Here is a 23,117-nt window from a genome sequence, read left to right on the forward strand (position 1 = left end):
GCCCAGACTTCAGCCGCCGAGCTGGAGGGGGGCGGTGCGGGGCGCGAGGCTCGGCCGGCTCAGGGGCGGCGGCGGCGGCGACATCCTCCCCCGTGGCGGCGGCGCGGTGGCAGAGGCCGGCTCCCCGGCCGGCGAGCGGCGGAAGTGCCGCGGAGTTGGAGCGGGGCCGGCGCCGCGGCAGCTTCTCCTCGCCCGAGCTGCTGCCGCCGCCGGGCGGACGGGCGGACGCGCGGAGCCGGGGGCCGTGCGGCGGGGCCGGCGGGGCGCGGCGGGGCTGACCGGCCCCGATGAGGCGGAAGGAGAAGCGGCTTCTGCAGGCGGTGGCGCTGGTGCTGGCGGCCCTGGTCCTTCTGCCCAACGTGGGGCTCTGGGCGCTGTACCGCGAGCGGCAGCCCGACGGCACCCCCGGGGGATCGGGGGCGGCGGTGGTCCCGGCGGCCGGACTGGTGAGACCCCCGTTGCTGTGGGGGGTGGGAATACTCTCTCCCCGCATTCACCTGGAGCCTTCGGTTCCTTCCTCCACCTTTCCTTTTCTGCCTCCTTAGCGTCAGCCCCTGAGACTCTTCGGTTCTTCGGTTCTTCCCATTTTGGGGATTGGGAACATTGAGGCTCAGAGAAGGACAGGGATTTGTCCAGGGCCCCCGTGTCAGCCAGAGGCCGAATCAGAACTAGAAACCGACACTCCTGGTGCTCAGTCTGGAAGGTCTGTTTCTTACCTTAGGTTACCATCCTCCTTTCTGTCCCTGTCTGGTATTCCCTTTCCTCCCAGCATCTTTTGCTTTTGTAGAGTCCTGTCTGCATTCCTGTACCCCAGGGTGACTCCTTCTTCAGGAGCTGCCGGTCCTTCTATTTAGTGTCCAGGTCTTTTCTGCTTTTGTCCCCACCTGCTGATCCAAGATTGCCTCCTCAGGTCAGCCCCTTTCCTGTTTTCCCATCTGCGCAATGGGACACCTGACCTCCCTCCTCTCCCCATTTGTTTGCCCTCCCCTCTCCTCTCCCTCTCCCTCCATCTTTCCTAGACCTGTGGGTGCCTTGGAGGATACAAAGATCATACTCCCCTTGGAGCTTCAGGTCTAGGGGGAGGGAGGAAGCTCTTGGTTCTTGAGGGACCTCCTGCCTTTGACCTTCTGGGAGTCCAGAAGTGGGAGTTCTGGTGGAGGGACCCCCAAAATTTCCCAGAGGCTATTTGTGCGCCATGTGACCTGAGGATGGAACATCAGGTGCCTTCCGTGTCCCTTTGGAGAGTACCCATGATCCCTTTTGAACTTGTCCAGTTTGATTAGGTGCGTTGTTTCTTGCAGCCAAGACTAGGATCTTAATCGTTCCTGCTTCTGAACTCACCCACGTGTGTGTGTGTGTGTGTGTGTGTGTGTGTGTGTGTGTGTGTGTTGTGTCACACATAGATATAGACTCATAGCAGAAAGCTTTGTCAGAGCCCTCCTGCCTTCCCAGCTCCTGGCTCAGTCAGTATGGGTGAGTGTATACATGCTTGAACTGTTTCACGCAGTGGGACATTTCATTCAGGTTTTCTTATGGCATTTCTTGGTCCCATGGGAAGTGGATAACTTGCCCATCGGGGTCAAACTTGACTGATTGTTGGCAGGATGAGGGAAGGAACTGACTTTTGAGGTTGATGTTTTTCTCTCTCTTCCTGGTATCCGGCTGCTGCCTGGGCAGCCTGGCATCTTGAGCACAGAGGGAAGGCTGCTTGCCACAGGGATGACCAATATGAGTACAGCCTGTCACTCTAGGAATTGTTGCAAACCGTCCTGGAGGGCCTTGGTGATCTTTTTGGTCGATCTCATTGTTTGGATATTAAGCTCCTTCAACTCTTTCACTAAACCCCTGGTTCAAACCCTGAAAGATATATTAGACCTCTTTCCCTTAAATTCTGTGTGCATATGAGTTTTTCTTTCATGAAATTTTTCTTCTGTTCTTACCCTGTCCCAGCATCAGGGGCCAGAGGTCAGGGTTCTGTCTTAGCACTACCTGTAACTTGATGTGTTTGTCTTTGATCACCTCTCATCTCCCTCTCTGAACCTCCCTTTCTCCATCCGTAAAATGTGGTTATTGGTCCAGATCCAGCATTATGATACCATCAGTGAATCAATGAGGAGTACAGTGGCCACTTGTGCCTTTCCTGAGGGCTGGGGTCCCTTGTAGCATCCCTAGCAGTGGGGGCTCCATACTGGACACAGCCCCAGGTCAAGGTGGGGAGTGTCCTGCCTGAGCACTAATTCTCCTTTAGAATATCTGGAGCCAGTTCTGAAATAGCTCCTGACATTCTGCCTCTGCCTGAAGAAAGCCCTCGTATTTCATTTGTCGTGAATGCCAGAGACGTCCTGATTTTCATTTTCTGTAGACCCAGATGTGTAGAGAGAAGGTCAAGGTTAACTGCCAGTTTGGCTTGAGCTTTCAAAGTAAATTACTCACTTGTGCAAGAGGGAATTGATGGAGTAAGGCAGCCTTTTGGGCGAACAGATCAGGGAGCAACAGCTGGGCACTGCTTAGAGCCCTTAACTGGAATGGACAGACAGGCTCATCCGCGAGGGTCTAGTTCTCGCTCATTTCTTTTGCCCTGGAATATCACGAGGAGGAGGAAGAAGACGTGAAAGGGTGTGGTGGTGGGTGTGGGGGCTATGGATGCCTTATCCTTGCTTTAAAGAAACTCGCCTTGCTTCCTGGGAGTAGCAGAAAGGAGCTGTTTCTCCAGTGAGAAGCTCTGCTAGGTGCTGTAGGATTCAGCATTCATCTGCTGCCTTTCAGGAATACTCTGCCAAATTTCCACACAGCCACTTTTTGTGTCACTCTCCTGCAGATGCACAGCACCAGGCTTGGCCCCCAGTCCCCTTTCTGAATGTCAGCTGGCCTTGAGGGAGGAGGCTGAGTTCTCAGAGTGATGGTGTTCTGTCCCTCATCCCAGGCGGCTGGAACATGCGCCGAACACATCAGCCTGCTCTCTGGGAAATCTGGCATCTGGAGCGCACAGGGCTCCTTTCGACAGGGCTGAACAGTTCAGAGCTCACCTTGTCACTCTTGTGATTGTTGAGCATCATCCCAGAGCACCTTGTTGCTCTTTTGGGGAGAAATAACTGCAGAGGCTTTGGAGGAAAGTCTGGCAGGACTTTATCCACATGCAAAATATGTTCCCTGTGGGTTTGAGGGTTAACATACCCACTGTTAGAGCAGTCCTTTAACTCCTTGACTTCTCCCCTGGATTGAAGAATAAAAGAGTTTCAAGTTGTGAGCATTTATCGTCTACTAGAAAGTAAGTCTATAGAACTGTTCTGCTGGCTCATCCTAGGTATAGTTCTGGAGCTGGGTAGGGCAGCTGATTTATAAAGGACACATAATGCTTTTAGGATTTCAACATTTAGCTGGTCAGACAGCTGGCTTCTCAGAGAGTTGCAAAACTGAGCAAGAAAAGCCAGTCCTGAAGCTATCTTCATTCTATTTATTGATTTATTTAAAATTTAACTAGAGCCATCTTCATTTTAATTTAGGTGTCCCGCTCATTCCTAGCCCCAGTCTGTTTAATGCCTTGGTTTGATCCTGCAGTCTGCTTCTCATTCCAGACCTGGGAACTAGCTGTCAAACACCCATGTTAGGAAATGTGATGTAGTCTCCTCCCCCATTTCAGAGCCATAATCTCTTGTGAGAAATGACTTCATTGGATAATAGCGACTGTGGAATGGAAATTGGTAGGATAATAGAATACCAGTGATTTTAATTTTCAAGTATTAAGAGTTTTTCTCATTGTGTCAGAGCTGAACCTTATTCTTAGAACGTCCAGAAATCAATACCTTCCCTCTCACCCCACCCCTTTTTCGTCTTCCTGGCGGCACAGCCTTACCCATCAGAAAGTTAAGCACCATAGAAATGTAGCCTTGGAATGATTTCTTTAATTTTCCACGGAGGGGCTGGGACCCTTTATCCTGCTAATCTCTTGTCTGTCTGCATGCCCAGCTGAAATCTGATGCCAGTGGGGCTCGGTTGGTTTGGGTTGGTTTCCCTGAGCAAATCTGGCTCCCTGCATTCCTTCTGTCATCCTAGGTTTGTACACTCCTCGGAGCCCAGCTAAGGAAGGCCTGGGGACAGAGGCTGGGGTTCTAGTTCCTCTCTCCTGCCCCTGAACTCCCCGGGGGATCTTAGGAAAGTGGTTTAACCTCTTTGGTCCTTGATCTCTCAACTATAAAGTAAAGGTTTATATTCAGGAGAGGGAAGGTAGATGTGTATCATAATGGTGCTCCCCTTCCCTGGCCAGGGCAGACCTTGCTCACTAGTCTCTTTCCCACTAAGCCCGGACTTGGCTTCAGACTGTTTCTCCACATTGCTACCCAAGTGGAGTTAATGGCATGTTGAAATTTATTTGCGACACAGGGAATAGATCTTCCGTTAGGATGTTTCCAACTTGAGCTTCCTGGGGCTCCATGAGTTTGTTTGGAAGCACATACTGCAAAGGTCCAAACAGTAGAAGTATGTTAAAACAGGCCTCCCTGTACCTAGGTTGTGACACAGCTTACTACTTAGGGATGTGTTTATACTCTGAGGGTGGTCAGTCTTTAATCTGTTGGCACCAGTGGCACAATAACAAATAAGGGAATCAGGGATGAAAACGCAAAGACCCATTTCAGAGATAACCATCTAGTTGCTGATCGTACTTTGTACACAGTTGATTCTTACACAAGGATGGCATCAGGAGCCCATCACTGAAAAACACCCCAGAGGCAAACTGGTGGCTCCTGATGGTGTTTGCACTGGGTTCTGTATTTTGTATATATCTGACCCTCAGCATCCCATCTAGATATCCTGGCTTCCAGGAAGACTGAAATAAGAGTCTTTCTTCTCAGAGAACCTCTGTCTTCCCGCCCAGTGCAGTGGGGAGAGGAGGTTCCCTGTACCTTCCTGAGTTCCTTTGGCTAGCAAATGCATCGTGGCCTCCCCTTCCAGAAAAGTCTTGAAGGAGGAAACACATCCTCTTCTAGAACGTAGCATAAGGCTTGGTACTTGGAAGACGGTCAGAATGTGTTTGCTGAATGATTGAGATGTGTCGGAGCTTCAGAAGTCATCTCGTCAGCCTCCTTGTTTTGTAGGTGTGGAAACTGAAGCCCAGGAGAGGGGAAATCTGTTCTCAGAGCGGGTAGTGCAGATCAGAACCCGGTTCTTCTCCACATCCCTGCTCTATTTCACCATGAATATTTTTACCCCCACATCCCAATAATTGATCCTTCTCTACCATTATCACACATTAGTCAAGATCATCTGTCCCGGTTTTGGAGTGTGATATTTAATGCCCAGTTATTGGCTGGAACTTATCTGGCTTTTTTGCAGATCCATTTTTATACATTTCTTCCCAAGTTTTTATAGCATTAAAGCAAGTAAAATGAATCAGACTTTAAGGTGGCAAAGGGATCCGACAAGGAAATTGAGAAAGTAAATGGGTGCATCGCATGCGGCATCATTACTGCCACCTGTGGCAAATGGCGCTCATGTGAGCTGAGGAACCACTTTGGATTCTCTGTCACTTGTAAGTAACAGAATGGGCTGAAATGAGTAAGGGGATATATTAGCTCCTGTAATCATGATGGCTTCAGGTATGGTCTGATCTAGAGGTTCATGGCCTAGACTGAGCCCTTATGGTAGCAAAAAGTGGTTGTAGCTCTTTCCGACCTCATATCCATACCCAGATCCTGGAGGAGAGAGTCTGTCTCTTGTGGTAGCTTTTCTACAAGAGAGAGGGAACTTTTTCCCCTCTAAGTGCTAGCAAGATCTCTTTAGGTATTAACTGCCCAATATAGATCTAATATGCTCTCTAAACCATTCACACTTGTCAAGAGCATGAGCTTTGCTGATTGACTTAACCCACCCTGGAGCTAGGGTGAGGCTTGGGCCATCGGAATTGTAGAAGAGCAGTTCCCAGAGAAGAATCCGAGTGCTTTTGTGGGAAGGAGGGGAAATGCAGTCTAGGGGGGATGAAGACAACAGGTGTCCATTCCGGAACCTCTACTGACCTAGTGTCCCAAGCTGCCACTCCTGGGGGAATCAGGCTTGGTCCCTGAGGTAAAAACCTCTCGGCCATTGTGGACTCAGCGTTGATCACTGTACCTTCAGTCTGAAGGTCTGTGTTCTCATCCCAGCTCTGCCATCTTTTGGCTGGGCTGTTGCACTCTGGGAGCCTCACTGTCCTCCTGAGGAAAGCTGGAAGGTAGAGGCTTGCCAGTGAGGAGTAGAGGGCTGAGATAAAGTGTGGTTGAAAGCTGTCTTTATTCAGTCTTGCCTGTGAGTTCTGCTACTGCTTTCTCCCCCCCCCCCCCCCCCCCCCCCAATTTCCCAGAGAGCTGCTGCCCACCCTCCCTGTGTGTGTGTGTGCTCACACACACACACACACACACACACGTTCAAAGTCAGTTCATTGAAAATTTCTCTCAAGCTGAAAAAGAACTTCTGTCTCTTCAGCTTCGACTTTTTTTTCTGCCTGGCCTTCTTAGCTGGAGGAGGCGGAGTGTTCATACTTTGGAAGCTAGAGGAAGCTAAACAATTCAGCTTGCTGTGGTGGGTGGGTGTGTATTTATGAGTGTGTAGCTTTCTCTCCATGTGTCTCTCTCCTCTCTCTCTCTTATCTTTGGATGGTTCCTGTTTGCTGCCCTCTGCTGAGTGTAGATAGGAGAAGGAAGGGAAAAAAGCAGGCCCACGTTTTCCTTCCCTTTGGTTTTGAGAGAATTCTGAGCTTCGGATGCTGGATTTTCTTCTGTTTGCTTGGGTCATAAAAGCCCCAGCATTAAATGACACTAATAAGGATGGTGATGGTACAGATGACAGGGAGAATGATGAGGTTAATAATCATCATCATAGCAGCTACCATGTGTTTGGCACTTACTCTGCTAGGCAGTGGACTAAGAGGCCCTTTACCTGTACATCTTGTTAAACAATCCCAATTAGAAACAGGCAGGAATGAATGAGGGAACCAGGGCTCACAGAGGTGTGAGTGCTGGCTGGATGCGTAGTCTGTGCAGCCTGTGGTTGTGGAGCTGGTGTTTGAGCCTACAGGTCTCTGACCCAGGGCCTAAGCAGGACAAAGGACCCGTTTCCCACCCTGCCCTTCCATGTGCTCCTGCAAGGCTGCTAGGGGAGCCCTGACATCTGAGCAGATGGGGAAGACCACTGTTCTAAGACTGAACCTCTGCCGTGGCTGAGGAGCAACCCATGAAGTCAGTTGGTGGTGGTGTGACCTTGACGAGGAACCCTCGCCCAACCCCCACTGAAGCCCCATTGGCAGAGGGACTGCCCAGTCCTCCTAGATTGAGCCGCTCTGGGGCAGTATATAGGGCTCTAGTTTTAGAGCTACACTGCTTGATTCAGATCCCTATCCTTGGGGAAGTCACTTGACCTCTGTGCCTGGATTTCTTGATCTGGAAAATGGAAACAGTGTTCTGTATGTATGTGTTGAGGGGGGTTCTTTCGGTGGTTGAATGAATTGTTGCTGGAAGCTGAGCAGTTTTGCTGCTGATCAGGGGTGGGAAGGAAGGTGTGTCTGCACAGGCTGCTCTTTGTACCCCACTCCCCCCCACTCTTCGGAATCTGAAGCAATTATTGAGGGCACCTTCCCACTTCCTGCCCTAGGAAAGAACCCAGCCCCTCTGCATCCTTCTAGGAAGTACTCTTTGCCACCTCCAGGAAGTTTTTTTTTTTTATTTGTTTGTTTTTAGAGAGAGCTTGCATGTGGGGGTTGGGGGGTGGCAGGGGATGGGAAGAAGGAGTGAGAGAATCTTAAGCAGGTTCCACACCCATTGTGGGGCTGGCTCTCAGAACTCTTGAGATCACGACCCAAGCTGAAATCAAGAGTCGGATGCTTAACCCACAGAGCCACCCAGGCCTCCCCAGGAAGTCTTTTGTGGTCACTCCAGCCCCCAGGAGTTGCTTACTGGTCTTAGGTCCCCTGAGCACTGATCTTATCATCTGCCCGCTTAGATCAGGTGACTTTCCAGAAACGCAGGGTCTTGTGCTTCTTCCTGTGGCTCACTCCTGGCACCTGTCAGGCTGTTCCTTGTCTCTCAGCCTCCACCCAGGCTGCTCCCTTGCCTCTCATATCTCCTTCCCTGCCACCAGGCCCCTAAGCCTCACTCACTCCTACAGGGGCAGCCTGCAGTTAGGTGGTCTCCTAAAAGGGCCCAGAGCCCCTTACATAAATGCATCATGCAGTGTAATTGTTTTATTTAATCTGCCCAGAGTGTCGGCTCCCGAAGGCAGGGACTAAACTGTCTCAGTCACCCACTCTTGTTTGCCCAAAATATTTGCTGAGTGACTGAAGAAGCGAGGGAGTGGATGTTATGGCCGGTACTCAGTAACTTTCTGGCTGAGAGCAGGAAGCTTAGCCTTGAAGAACGGTTCTTTGCGGGTGCTTCGCAGTCCCTGGGGAGCCTGTTAGTGGGGACTCTAGGGCTCATGCCCAGGGAGCACGATGGGACCAGTCTGGGGTGGGCCAAGGATCTGCGTATTTAACAAATTCTGTTGAGAGTCCATCCGGGAACTCTCGCCTTTCTGCCCACATCCTCAGCTCGTCAGCACCCCTGGGAGGCAGAGCTCACCTTCCCCAGGGGCCAACTCCATTCTCCCAAGGAGCGCTCTGGGACTGCCTTTGAACTTGTATTCCTGAGGAGTGTGTTTATTTGCAGTTCCCCAGGTTGGCAAGCAGTGCTCCCAGAGGGCTCTGTGGTGCCTGCTGTTCGTGGCACTCTATCAGTTGCCTGGGGTTGGGGAACCAGGATCCGGGATCCGGGATCCGGGATGGGCGGTGCACTTTGAAAATTGCTCTGCCTCAGGCCAGGAGGACTCTCTGGGTGTCTCATGTTGTATTTTCCCTGATGCCTGTGGTCTGTTGCTCTTCTGGGATGGGCGCTCTGCCCTCCTGCCTTGGGGGCAAGGAGGAGGTGCTTGGAAGTAGGGGTTAGGGGAGTACTGAACCAGGGCCTCCCTGGGAAGGTGTGGCATTAGGAAGGCCTCTGCATCTCTCCATTGAGCCAGGAGTGCGGGACTGGGCACAAGCTTCTCTGATCCCAGGCCCACCACTGGCATTTGCTCGCTCACTCGGTTTCCCACTCGGGACTTCAACTCCAGCCTGACCCTAAAATGAGCACAGTGGTCACTGTTCCACAGTGTTGTGAGGATTACAGTAACGATGAGAAAGCTGAGGTGTAGAGGGGTCACGGACATATGTAGGGCCACACAGCTAGGAAGAGATGGAAACAGGATTCCAGCCAGGTGTCTCACTCCAGCAGAGCACCTGGCCCCAGGCTTCCTTCTGCTGTCTTGCCACCTGCTGGCCCTATGACTCTGGGGGAGCCTCCCTTTACTTTCTTCCCCAGGACCACACTTGCTCCCTCGGGCAGCCTCCCAAGAGCCCAGTTAACTGGGGTTGAGTGTGTGTACGAATCTCTTCCGTGAATTACAGATGCCAGCTTCCTCCAAGGGGCCCGAGGGGCCGGCTGTGAGGCAGAGGGTGCTGGTGGGGGCTTCTGGAGGAGGGGGGTTTCTTAAAGGAACAGGTTGGAAACATCTGGTGGGGGAATGTGTGTGAGAATTACTTCCTGCTGCCGAAGCACATTGTATGTGCGAAACTGAACACTGTTATTTTAGTGTGTTTCCTCCTGAGTATTGATCCGCGTCAGCGGCTGACAGTGAAAAAATATATATGCATGTCTATTTGTGATATAATAGGTTTCTAAATCTGGCCTCTAACTAGGGAAGAGTTCGTGATCATACCTGTAGTAGGATTCCTGGTCATTTTATTGACAATAATCCTTAATGACTCTCTCCCTCAGAGAACTTCATTTGACCTTTGTACTATTTTTTTTTTTTTTTTTTAAGCCTTACCTATATGCTTTAATGGAGGTGCAGGCCAGACACAGCCATCCATGTGTCTCCCATGGTTCACCCAGGGTTGGCCCACAGATGGTTGGGCATCTTTATTTAAAAAAAAAAAACAAAACTTTTTTTAAAACAAAATTTTGTTTATTTATTTGAGAGAGAGAGCGCAGGTAGAGGAGCAGAGGGGGAATGGAAAAGACAGGGAAAGACTCAAGCAGGCTCCACACTGCACACAGAGCCCTAAGAGGGGTTTGATCTCATGATCTTGAGATGGTGAGCTGAGTGGAAACCAAGAGTCAGCCGTTTAATCAGTGGAGCCACCCAGGTGCCCCAAGGGCATCTTTATTTTTAAGTGTTGGAAAGTTGTCCCTACTTAACACTGGGATATTTCACATTTAAAAAAATTCTCACTTCTGGCTTATGAGAAAAAATGTGAAAGTCTTGCTGCTGGGCCCGGTGTCACAGACCGTGTCTGGAGCTAGGCCGCAGTTGCCTGCTCTAGACAGGTCTCAGCTCAAACCTCGGTTCTCCCTTTCACATAACCAGCCTGGCCTCTGGAGGTTTGTGAGTTTGGGACCCCTCCTTTCTAACCTTTGTCTACTTTGTTCTGTTGATGTCCCCGGGGAGGCACAACAGGGCTTATGAGCCCACTTTACAGAAGAGAAAACTGAGATTCGAAGGTCATAGGGACGTGCGTGACTAGTCACAGAGCCAGTAGGTGGAGGCTCGTCCTTTTTGACTCTAAGCCTGATGCACTTTTTGGTGTGGGGGAGAAGATAGTTACTTGGAAATAGAAACATATAAACCTTAGGCTTTTGAACAAAGTCACTTGAATTTATATCCGGATGATTTATATTCCAGCTCTGTCTGAGCCCAAGAGCCACTCACCTTGTTTCTCTGTGTTTTTAGGTATTCTGAATTTGAGGGCTACCCTGTCTGACGAAGTTTGCTCCAGCTGCGTCAGGGGCTGCTGTAGGTTTGTTAGAAATGATGAGAGCACAAAGCCCACTTTGTTTTCTGCCTTGGGCTTCCTGGCATGTCAGGAAACCCCAGAACGTGCATTCTTGTTACTGCCGGAGTGTTGGGAGCCTAAAAGGAGAGGAAAGACAGCTTTCCAGCAGGAATGGCACATGCTGCATTCCCTTGTCTGAGGAGGCCTCAAAGGCCTCTGGGGGCATTTCTGGAAAAGAGAGGGCTTGTGTGAGGGCTCTGAGCTAACTGGGTGAGGCAGTTCAGCTGAACACAGCCACCTGTGTCTATGAGTACGGGACCCTTTGCTGGGGGCAGGGGTGGCTGGAGCTCCCCTCCTCCCGCCTGCTTCAGGAACCTTCTTTAGAGGTTCCAGGTGGCTGCTGGTGTGGCAGTAGGGCATACATGGGGTATTGGGCACAGAAGGTGTGGCAGCTGGTCCAGAGCTGAGAGTTTGCTTTCTGAGCCCTGGCTCCACAGCAGTGACAATAATGATCATTAGTTTATTGAGTTCTTGGTGCATGCTATGAACTGGGCTTTTCTCGTTCTTCAGCACGGTATGTGCTCTTACTGTGGTCCTTTCGCAGATGGGAAGGCCGATGCCCAGGAAGCTGAAGCTGCTTCCCAGACCTGCAGGGGAAACAAGTGGTGGGACTGTGACTGAGACTTCTGACTCTAAAACCTGTGCTCTTAACTACCATGCTTTAGTGACACCATGGCAAGTCGTGGAACCCCTCTTGACCTCCATTTCCTCCTTTGTAAAGTGGGGATTGTGTTCCCGGCATGCCAGAAGAGTCCAGCTAAGAGGACTGGTTGGTTTTCAGACTTGCTTGTGCCCCTTGCTCTGGGCACTTGTCAGACAGCGCTCTCGGCTCTGTTCTCTTTCCTGCCGGGGTAGGCAGGTCCCCTCTGTTCTGGAGCCCTAGGGTTTCCCTGAGGAGGAGTTCGCAGGGTATATGTGGAGTGTGCCTCCCTCCCCAGCTGGGATCCTGGCTGGGCTGCTGCCCTTCCTCTCCCCTGGCAGTGGGAGGCCTGGCCAGGGAACAATGGGGCACATTAAGAAGGCTGCCAGGTGCCAAGCCAGAGGTATTGAAGGGACATTTGATTAGTTTTAATCCTAATTGTCAGGCTTTTGTTCCTTCTTTGAGGAGTTAGAGGGGAAGGAAGCTGGGATGGCTTTCCTGTCTGTGTGGTTCATGTGGGCTCTCCTGCTTTGGGAGTGAATATGCCTCTTCCACCCCCCTCCCCCCCAGCCGTCCTCAACCCTCTCTGCTCTGTGTCCGTCTGTCTCTCCCTGTTACTATGCTGTGTGTGTCTCTCTCAGCAAGTGATAAGAGATGAGACTGAAGAATCCCTAATTCCAAGGGGCTATCTTTCATCTTGCCCCATCTCCCCCAACCTCATCCTTGCCAAGAGGTCAGCGGTTTTTGGCTTGAACACCTTCAGTGAGAGGAAACTCACTCTCTTAGCTCAGCAGAGTCTTGGGTAATCTGCTATGGCTCAGGGAGGCTTAGAGGATTTCTCGAGTGCCCACTGTCTTTCTTTTCAGGCTCTTCTCAAATCTTTCCTTTCCCAGAAAGTCTTCCCTGATCTTTCCAGTTAGAATTAATATCTATCTCTTGCAAATGCTTATAGAATTTAATTTGTCTAGCTTTAGTGGCACGAATGTTATAGTGCTATGTTTTGCTGTTTCTCTAGGCAGAGGAAAGTAATGTTGAAGGAGCTTTCCCAGTAGGACAGCCCGTTGGGTGAGGTTCCAGCTGGAGAGAAGGGATTGCAGAGAGCTGCCATGTGGGCCTGGGCTTCCTCCTGTTTCTAGAAGGTCCATCTCCAAACTTGGCCAGTGTATGTTATGTATTCTTTCAGTCCAGAGAATATGTCAGGCTTCGTGGGCCATATGGTCTCTGCAGCGACTTCTCAACTCTGTCATTGTAGTGTGAAAGCAGCCAGAGATAATACATTAATGAACAACTCTGCTGGGTTCCAATAAAACTTTATTTGCAAAAACAGGCTGCAGACTGGATTTGGCACATCATGGTTTGCTGACCCATGTTCTAGTCTCTTCCCAGTGGAACAAATGTGTTTAGTTGCTATGTGACCCTAGGGGTGGTGAGGTCCTTCTCCCAGGACCCCATCTACCATTAAATGGATGAATGCAATGTTATGGGTTGAATCATATCCCCTAAAAAGATACGTTGCAGTCCTAACCCCCATACCTCAGAATGTGGCCTTATAAGGAAATAGGGTCGTTGCAGATGTAATTAGTTTAGATGAGGTCATGCTCGAGTAGGTGGGGCCTCAATCCCATACCACTGACCGGGGTCCTTACAAGAGAGGAGGAACTTTGAGGGACAGGACCGTGGGGAGACTGAGGCGGAGACCAGGGTGATACTGCCTGCAAACCCAGGAACGCCTGGTGCCCCCAGCAGCTAAGAGAGGCACAGCTAAGAGAGCCTCCTCCAGAGGCTTTGGAGGGAGCATGGCCCTGCCATCACCTTGATATTGAACTTGTACCCTCCAGAACACCGGAACAATATGTTTCTGTTGTTTTAAGCTGCCTGCTTGGTGGTGCTTTTTCATGGTAGCCCTAAGACATACATGCTTGGACCGTTTCCCATTTTCTCATCAGATTGTTTCATGGATGTGCGTGAATGTGATGGTGTGTTGTGTTTGGGTAGAGGTGGATAAAACACTCTGCAAGGCAGGCATAATTGTCATAATCTCTTCCAGCTACTTGGATTCCTTTTTAATTCGTGGAAAAATCCTCTTTTCCTATGGAGGATTAGCATATTACCCTGCATGTATGTATTCTTTAATGCCACTCTCCTTATTAACAGATCAGCCTCTTTTTAAAAAATTCTTTAACTTAGCTATTAGCCTGGAATACCAATGAGTAAATACTTGGTGCATACTGCCTTTCATTTAACCGTATTATCTTTCTTTTTCTGAGTTTCAGGTATAATGATTTCAGTCATTTCTTTTTGTTTTGGGTCCCAGCTTAATTGATTTGGGGTCCTACTATGTGTTAAGTATAGAAAACAGCTCCTGCCTTCAGAGGGCTTTTGGTCTACAAGGGGCCTGGACGGGTAGGTTCTCAGTGATGTATGCACAAGGCAGGGCATACTTAGTACTGAAGGAGGGGTCAGCCCTGTGTTGTGATACTCTGGGTGGGGGAGCAGATTGCATGGGTTGAGGACATCTGGAAAGTAGTGACTTTTAAGGTGGCCCTGGGGAAGGAGTGAGGCCTCTCAGGTAGCAGAAAGCAGGGAGCCCATTCTAAGAACAGGAGTAAGCCAAAGTCACTGAACTTTCAGATGTCTGTTAAGTAGCTGTAGGGAGGTAGGGCCAGAGCTCTGGTGGGAGGCTGGGAGGCTGGGCAGGCTGGACTTCTGGAAGTAGGGAAGCCATGGACAGGTTTGCTTTTTTTCCTTTTTAAAAGATGATTTATTTATTTATTTGACAGAGAGAGAGAGAGACAGACAAACAGCGAGAGAGGGAACACAAGCAGGGGAAGAGGGAGAAGCAGGCTTCCTGCTGAGCAGGGAGCCCAATGTGGGGCTCAATCCCAGGACCCTGGGATCATGACCTGAGCCAAAGGCATAGGCTTAACATCTGAGCCACCCAGGCCCCCTAAACCCCCCGCCATGGTCAGTTTTTACACAAAAGTCGATCTGAGCAGAGGGGCCAGATCAGAAGGGTGAATATGGCAATGTGGGAAGCACTGGGGGCTGCAGGCCAGTTTGGGGGATATACAAGTGGAGGCAGAATGAGTCCGTTCATTTGTGCATTATGCCCCGCAGTGGTCCAGACACTGTACCAGGTAGTGAGGACATGAAGAGGTGTAACCTGCAGCTCTGAGAATCAGATACTCATAATACGAACTATACCACGCAGGCTACTTTTGCCAGGCACAGTGTGAAGCACTTTATATAAATTGCTGTTCTTAATCTTCATAGCAACCCAAAGGTACACACTGTAATAGCCCCATGTTATAGATGAGGGCACTAAGCACCAGCAAGAGGAAATGTTGCACCCAAGGTCACAGGTTGGTCACTGATGGAAATGCAGGGTCCTGAGCCTTACCACTAACCTTGACTCCATACACCCAGCAGGTCATTCAGAATAGTACGATCTTCTTCTGATGATTGCAGGTGCGGGTTCTACATGAGCACATAGGAGAGCAGATAAACCCAGGTGGGCTGGGTGGGTGGAGCAAGGAAAGGCTTCTTTTTTTTTTTTTTTTTTTTTTTTAAAGATTTTATTTATTTATTTGTCGGAGAGAGAGCGAGCAAGCACATGCAGACAGAGTGGCAGGAAGAGAGAGAGAGAGAAGCAGGCTCCCTGCTGAGCAAGGAGCCCGATGTGGGACTCGATCCCAGGACCCTGGGATCATGACCTGAGCTGAAGGCAGCTGCTTAACCAACTGAGCCACCCAGGCATCCCACAAGGAAAGGCTTCTTAAAGGAGGGAATCATCACCTAGGCCTTTGAAGGTGACTTAGCCAGGCAGGGAAAGGGTTAGCTGTGTAGTGGGGAGTGCAGGCATTTTCAGCAGTAGGGACAGCACAGTCAAAAGCCCAGAGTGGGGAAAACAGCTTGGCATATGCAGGGCCTTCCAAGTTCAGTGTTGCTGGCCCCTAGAGAATAAAGCCAGGAGGGGACTTGGGAGAAGCTGGAATGTAGGTAGGGCCAAGTTCACGGACTGGACTCTGCCTTGTGGTTCCTAGAGACCTGAAGGGTATTGGGCAGAGAAGTCTTGTGACCAGATTTGCTTTCTGATGGGTCCAAGAGTTGGAGAAGATCCAAGAGGTCATTTTGTCAATCACTGTCAGATGGCTGCACGTGAGGCCAGATGACATAGAGGAGCTCCCAGGACAGGATTCATGAGGCCAGTACACTTCAGCAATGGGACATGACTCAGAAGGCTCAGCCTGTAGTTTAGGCAGTGTTTGGGTCTGTGGTTCTGCTTCATTCAACATGTCATTTATCCAGCAGATTTTGACTGAATACTGAACGTGCCCAGACTGGCTTTCTGCTGAGCACTTGACAGTCCATGAGGAAAAGAATTGGGGTCTGTCCTTGAGGACCTGATGGACTACTAGGCAGATAGTTCCGGAGCAGTGGGATACAAGCAGCCGGCGAAGTGGCCATGGGGCCCCAAGAGCATGGCAGAGGATGCACGGTAGGCTTTAGAGGGATCTCCCGGCTGCCCCTGCTCTCCTTGTCCCTGACCTAGCTCACTTCTAGGCTTATAAGGCTGCAGGTTTGCGTGGACTTGAATCCCAGCTCTGCCCTTCACTAGTTTTGTGACTTCAGAACTTATTGAATCCTTTGGTGTCGTCTGTTTTAAAATGATCACCATAGGGGCGCCGGGGTGGCTCAGTGGGTTAAAGCCTCTGCCTTCGGCTCAGGTCATGATCCAGGGTCCTGGGATCGAGCCCCACATCAGGCTCTCTGCTCAGCAGGGAGCCTGCTTCCTCGTCTCTCTCTGCCTACCTCTCTGCCTGCTTGTGATCTCTGTCTGTCAAATAAATAAATAAAAATCTAAAAAAATAAAAAATAAAATGATCACCATAATAGGCCCTACCTCAGGAGATAATTACCAGTTCACGTTCACAAAGCACACAGAATAGTGCCTGGTGTATTAGAAGTGGTCCATGGATGCTGATGTTCTTTTAGGCCCAGCATCCCTTAGCCCAGACCCTCTATGTGAGGCACAGTTTAGGTTTTGGAATTATGTTAGTCAGGGTCCAGTCAGGAGAGAGAAACCACCCAGTAATCTAAACACAGAAAATTTCATATAAAAATTATCACCTATGACAAGAAATTGAAATAATGAAGGACTGGCTATCACGAAGTAGAGAGAGCTCTGAGTATATTCTAAAGAACGTGAGAGTAGCAAAGAGAGGGGCAGCCTCTACAGGTAGGGCTCCCCCCTACCCGTAGAGCTCAACTCCTGTTGAGACAGAGTTTCTAAGGAAAATCCCCCCAGCTTGGGGCTGAGATAGAGCACTCCCAGGAGAGGCCCCCAGGCTGTGATCTTGGCTTTGCTGGGAAGGGCACAGGTGTGCTGACTGAGTGGCAGAGAAGCAGTCATGGTGCCACATCAGTGAGCTGTGCTGGGGACGCTGATCACGGCGAGGGGCCTCATGGAAGGCCCTCCGCTGCAGCATGGCACACGGGAGCGGGTATGGAGGGGGAGCTGCTTGGTGCTGTCCATCACTGCAGTGGGACAGTAGGCAGGTTGGGCCTGCTGCTCTAGTCCCGTGCTAGAGAAGATGTAACTGAACGTGGGTTTGATCCCTGGTGAGTCACTGATGGGAAACTGTACCAGGGAGAGTTGTCACACAAAGGAAACTTTATTTGTGGCAGATAAGGAGATCCTGAGGAATAACTTCCAAAGCTGGAAGTGACTCCATGAGCATGGACGAATGGGTTCCTTTCATTTAGGGTTAGGATGAATATTCACCATATGTAGAGGTGGGCACAAGGTTGCAGATACACCTTAAGGAAACAGGCTTTATATATACTGTATGTTATGGAAATGAGGCTTGTGCTCCTCCTTGGGGAAGATTTTAGTGTAATGAGGTAAAGGCGGTGGTCAGTCACTCCATGGGTCACTCTGTGGTCCATCCACTCAGGCATGAGTCAGAAGGGGAGCTGAAATGGGTCTGGGTGGTGTGGGCCTCCAGAGCTCTATTGGACGGTCATCACTGCTTGCAGCGTGTTTCGGTTTCCATCACGAGGTGCTATACCCCTTGGGTCTTTTGCCTGAAATAGGAGATAAGCTGGGAAAAAAAGAGCTTAAGGAAAAATGTAGGACAAAGGCTGGTGGGTACAAGCATGTGAGCGGCAAGGTCAGGTCCTGGGGTCCAGCTGGTGACAGAGTCATCGTGCTGCCTGCCTGGCACATACATCAGAACCAGGATGAAAATCAGAGAAACAGGAGAACCCTTCCTCCTGCAGTGTCTCTCCAGCATCTTCTACTGGTCACTGTCATTACTATGAATATCATGTTATCTGGCAAGGGAAAAAGGTGTAAAGGGCCCAGATCCCTTTTCACACAGCAGTCGGTGAAGGGGGATTTGTGGTTTAGAGGCAATGAACTGCTCAGTGGCACAAAAGTCTTTCTGATTTAGGAAAGTTGATACAGCGCATACACTGTATTATTAATAGCCCCAGTAGGACCTCTGGTAGGTCCCCATAATCATAACACACTTTTTCCTGTGGCAAAAATATAAGGATATTCACACTAAGTGATAAGTAAAGACCTGGCTTCATGTGCATTCAGGCCAGGTTTTGTCCCTGAGTTATAAAAAAAAAAGTTATAAAACAGAGCTTTTGGGGGCACCTGGGTGGCTTAGTTGGTTGAGCATAACACTCTTGGTTTTAGCTCATGTCATGATCTCAGGGTCCTGGGATTGGGCCCCGTGTTGGGCTCCCCACTTGGCAGGGAGTCTGCTGGTCTCCTCCTCTCTGCCTTTTGGCCCTCCCCTGTTTGTGCACTCTGCCCCAGTAGATAAATATTTTTTTAAAAAAAAAGCTTTTAGATTCTGAACTCAAGGCTAAAGGATTGTTGCCTCGTGTTCTTTTCATCACCTTTCTCCGCACAGCTGTCAGAGTGGTCTTTTTGGAAAATGTACATTATGCCACTGGCTAAGATAAAGACTCAACTGTACTCCAGGCCCCCTCCCTCCCTACACTACCGTCTCCCCCCCACCCCCCTACCCCGCCCACCATTCATGCTGACCTTGAACAAACCATCTTGCTGCATGGAGCATTCTTTAGTTGCCCTGCTCCTCCAGATACACACACACACACACACACACACACACACACGTGCGCACAAATGGCTCAGTTAACACTGCCTCACCCTTCAGATCTCAGCTCAGGGGTCAACCTCATGAGAGCCTTTGCCCCTTCTTTGCTCCCATCCCCCAGCCCTCATCCCCAATGAGGCCTTTTTTTCTTTTCTTCTTCTTCTTCTTCTTTTTTTTTTTTTAGGCCTTTTTTTTCTTTAAAGCACAGGTCTTAGTTTGTGATCACACAAACTTAGTGTGATGACTTGATTCATATGTCACCCTACGAAATGCTAAGTGCCGTGGGGACAGTGGCTGTCTGTGTTTGCCCCTCATGATTTTATCCCCAAGGCTTTACACAATGCCTGGCATACGGCATATTTGAGCAAGGAGAAAAATGAATGGACAGGCCTGGATTGGATCCTGAACCAGGAAAAAAGGAATTTGCTGTAGAGGGCGTTATGGAAACAATTGGGAGAATTTGATTATGAGCCGTCGGTGAGAAAGCAGTATTGTATCAGTGGTAAATTTCCTGACTTTGGTGTCCTTATTTCTAGGAAATGCAGCCTAAACAATTTAGGAGTAAGGGGTTATCATGGCTCCAGCTTTCTCTCAAATGTTTCAGGAAAAAAATTAGAGTTTAGATAGATTGGGGGGAGAGGGAGAGAGAATACTAAACCATGTGGAAGACAGTAATAGCACACATGGGCAGAAGATATGTAGGCATCCGTACGCTGTTCTTGCACCTTTTCTGTAAGTTCAAAGTTACTTCACAACATGATATTTTAATTTTTTTTTTAAAGATTTATTTATTTATTTATTTTAGAAAGAGAGAGAGAATGAGCACACATGCTTGGAGGGGTAGAGGGGGAGGGAGAGAGACTCTCAAGCAGACTCCCCGCTGAGCCTGGAGCCTGACACGGGGCTTGATCTCATGAACCCAAGATCATGACCTGTGCCCCAATCAAAAACGAGATGCCCAATTGACTGAGCCACCCAGACACCCCCACAACACAACATTTTTAAGAATTCAGTGAATAGAAATAAATGAACAAAAGAGAAAAGGGATGCTGGAAGACCCTCCCAAGTGAAAGGCAAAGGGGCAGGAAAGGGCTTGGCTTCTCTGGGGTACTTTGTGGGGCTGTGTAGCTGGTGTGTGGTCCTGGGGCTGGGGATAGGGTCAGCTGGGACTGCGGAAGGATCAGCCGGAGCTAGGTCCCTCATCTGGGCCGCTGGCCTGTGCACGTTTTGAGGGTGTTTCGCCAGCCTTAGCTACAGTCGTCCACTTTCCTCCTCTGTTTCCCTGTGGTGGTTACTGTGCTGAAGCCTGAATGGGTGAAGTCAGCCCATCTTGGGTCTTCCATCTCATTTCTCTTGTGGCTTAATATTAGGGAAGCTCTCCTCCAGGTATGAGGATTACTCCTTCTACCCCAAAACTGCAACTCTCCTGTTGTCTGTTGTTTAACTCACCACAAGGCTCCCATCTGGGGTATGTTTTGCTGTGTAACAGATTATCCTGAAATCTGTGGTAGCTTAACACAGCATTTATTCTCTCAGTTTCTGTGGGTTAGGAACCCAGGCTTAACCAGAAGGCTGTGGCTTTTGGTGGGTCTCTCATGAGACTGCAGTCAAGGTGTTGACCAGCACCACAGTCATCCAAAGTCTTGACTGGGGCGGGGAGATTTGCTTCGAAGAAGGCTCATTGATGTGGCTGTTGTCGGAGGCCTCAGTTTCCCAATGCAACGACGTCTCCATAGGGAGGCTTGAGTGAGGCTATTGCATGGCAGCTAGTTCACCTCAGAGCAAGGGATCTGAGAGAGCGAGCAAGAGGTCACAGTTCCTTCTGTGACCTAGTCTTCGAAGTTGCACGTTGTCATGGACACTTTGTTTTTTAGTTAGAATTGAGCCACTACTTTCAGCCTACTTGCACAGAGAGGAGACTTAAACCCCACCTCTTGAAGGGAGGAATGTGAAAGAACTTGTGGAGAGGTGGTTCCAGGGATCCGAGGCATGGATCAACTAGTGCCCTCTAGAAGTTTACATCTGCTTAGGGATGTAAGACACGCTCTGAAACTGGTCATAAGAACCAAGATTCTCCATGGCAAGCTAAGGCAGAATGGATAGCAAAAAAGAGCTCTTTGGAACACCTGAGCTGGGCCTTCACAGATGAGCAGCTCCTCTTGGTTCTTGACCCTGATTCCTGGCACTGTTGTACAATGCTGATGAGTACTGCTGGTAGCCTTGGAGCATTTGCACTGTGATGGGTGCTGTGCCAAGGAGGGCTGCCTCATAGAGCAGCTCCGTCTGTGAATAGCATTCCTTGGAATTAGTGTAGTAGGACAGTCCCGATGCCTTATGTCATCTCATTTATTGCTTTGAATTGCCTTATGAGCTTGCTATCAGTATCCCCATTTTACAGATTATAAAGGTAAAGTTTAGAGACCGTGAAGAACTTAACGCAAGATCACACAGCTAGAAAGTGGCAGAGAGCTGAAGATCGCCTGGCCCGTAGGTCTAAATTCGGCGCTGTGCTTCAGAGCTCTAGAGCCGTGAGCAAGTGAATCGAACCTCACTGTGTCGCTTACCTCATCTGTAATATGCAGATGACACTGTTTCATGTCCCCAGTGCAGTGCCTGACAGGCGGTAAGCATTAGCTCCTACTGCTGTTGTCATCAGTGCAGAGTCAAACACACAGTGTGCTGGCCTCAAGTTCTTTGCGTTGGTTTGTTATAAAGGGCGAGAAGCAAGTAATAACTCAGCCGCCCCCTGCTTCGTGTGTAGGGATTACAGATTTGCAAAGAAAAATAATTTGACCAGGCTGAACATGCCAGTGGGTCTTCAGTGACTGATGCTGCCGTTTTCAGTTTCTACTTTATTCCATGAGGGTGTGAATGCTTTGGGAGACACATGCTTGTTCCCTCCTCTGCATGGGCCTAGGTGATGGCCAGACTGGGTTTTAGGAAGCCAAACTGGAGTTGGCAGCTTTCTTTGGAAATGCTTTCCCTGTTGGGAAGCAAGGAGCACCAGACTGAATATCAGTCAGGATGTAAGTCTGTGCTGTTTGTCCTCAAGCCAACTACTAAACCTTTCTGGGCTCCAAGGGCCACCCTTCCAGGGTTCTCCATCAGAAAGAAGATGGAGAAAGAGTGTTTTGAAAACCGTGAAACTCAGCCTCAAGGCTTTGAACCTCTTCATTTCTTTCTTTTTTATTGATTTTTTTTTAAGATTTTATTTATTTATATGACTGAGAGATAGAGGGCACAAGTAAGCAGAGCAACAGTCAGAGAGAGAGGGAGAAGCAGGCTCTCTGCTGAGCAGGGAGCCCTATGCGGGGCTCAATCCCAGGACCCTGGAATCACGACCTGAGTCAAATGCAGCCGCTTAACCAACTGAGCCACCCAAGCACCCCTCTTCATTTCTTTCTAACCATTTGAGAAACGGTGGTTCCTTAAGCAGTTGGAATACAGAAAGGCCGTGTGATGGGAGTTACTCCTCCCTACCCGTTGCAACCCACACCCTCTTTGCTAAAACATTTTTGAGAAAAATCAGTTTTGATCTGAATTCTGAATTCTTGCCTCTAAACAAAACCAAGAACCAGGTGGTCCTCTTTTTGAAAATTCAAACCCAACAAGCAACTTGGGGGACTTATCTTTTAAAATTAATCTTTTTTTCTTCTCTTAATGAATTGGCATTTGTCTTCTGCACCAGTTCATTATGGGATTCATCCGAATGTTTCATTCACTGTGATCTCAGAAGCAGTGTGCACTCACTCACCGCCCGTGGGAATGACAGAACCCACTTTGAAAAAGAAAAAAAAATCTTCCTCCTTTCATTTCCTCACTTTAGAACACTTCCTTTTTTAAACTTAAAAAAGGGACTAATTTTTTTCTTTTTAAAATTTGGATATGCATGAACCTTTTTTTTTTTTTTTTTTTTTTTAACAAAACCACTGCGCATCTCTGTATCTTCGTTACCCATGGAGGTTACTCATAAGCCCTCCCTGGATCATCTGGTGGCACAAAGTGATGGGAGGGAGTTCAGTCAGTTGTCTGTATAGGAGGCTCGTTCTCAGTGTCTCTCCTCCATTTTCCCATTGTTAAACTGTACTTAGCGGAAGACAGAGGGGAGAAGTTGGGGGAAGAGGAGGAGGAGGAGGAATGTCAGAGAGGAGGCTGGAGCTGTCAGCGATTCCTGCTCTCTAGCTGTCTGACCTCAGAGCAATTACTTAAATCCAGAGCCTTGTCCCACCTTTAAAATGGGGATAATGACAGTAATTGCTGTGTTGTGGGGCTGTGGCGATGATGATCTGAGAAAGTACATGCCGGAAAAATGCTTTTGTAAATGCCATTTTACTGGTACTGGTACTGAGAAATGATTGCATATATGTATGACTTACATGATTTTTTAAAAAATTAGTTTTAAAAGGGTTGCTCATATTTTTAGAAACAGAGTTTGAGTTGGAAGGGAATATTAGGAATCTTTCAC

General features: G+C 49.1%; 1 protein-coding gene across 1 annotated transcript in view; it reads left to right on the forward strand.

Annotated features, from left to right (window-relative positions):
• Nucleotides 1-209: 209 nt before the first annotated feature.
• GALNT10 (polypeptide N-acetylgalactosaminyltransferase 10) overlaps nucleotides 210-23,117 on the forward strand; it is a 214,038-nt gene continuing 191,130 nt past the window's right edge. The window contains exon 1 of the mRNA XM_059417212.1: nucleotides 210-446. Coding sequence (XP_059273195.1) covers nucleotides 288-446 — 159 coding nt within the window. The 5' untranslated portion in view covers nucleotides 210-287. The remainder of the gene's footprint in view (nucleotides 447-23,117) is intronic.

The sequence above is a fragment of the Mustela nigripes genome, chromosome 12 (assembly GCF_022355385.1).
Source record: "Mustela nigripes isolate SB6536 chromosome 12, MUSNIG.SB6536, whole genome shotgun sequence".
Classification (NCBI taxonomy): domain Eukaryota; kingdom Metazoa; phylum Chordata; class Mammalia; order Carnivora; family Mustelidae; genus Mustela; species Mustela nigripes.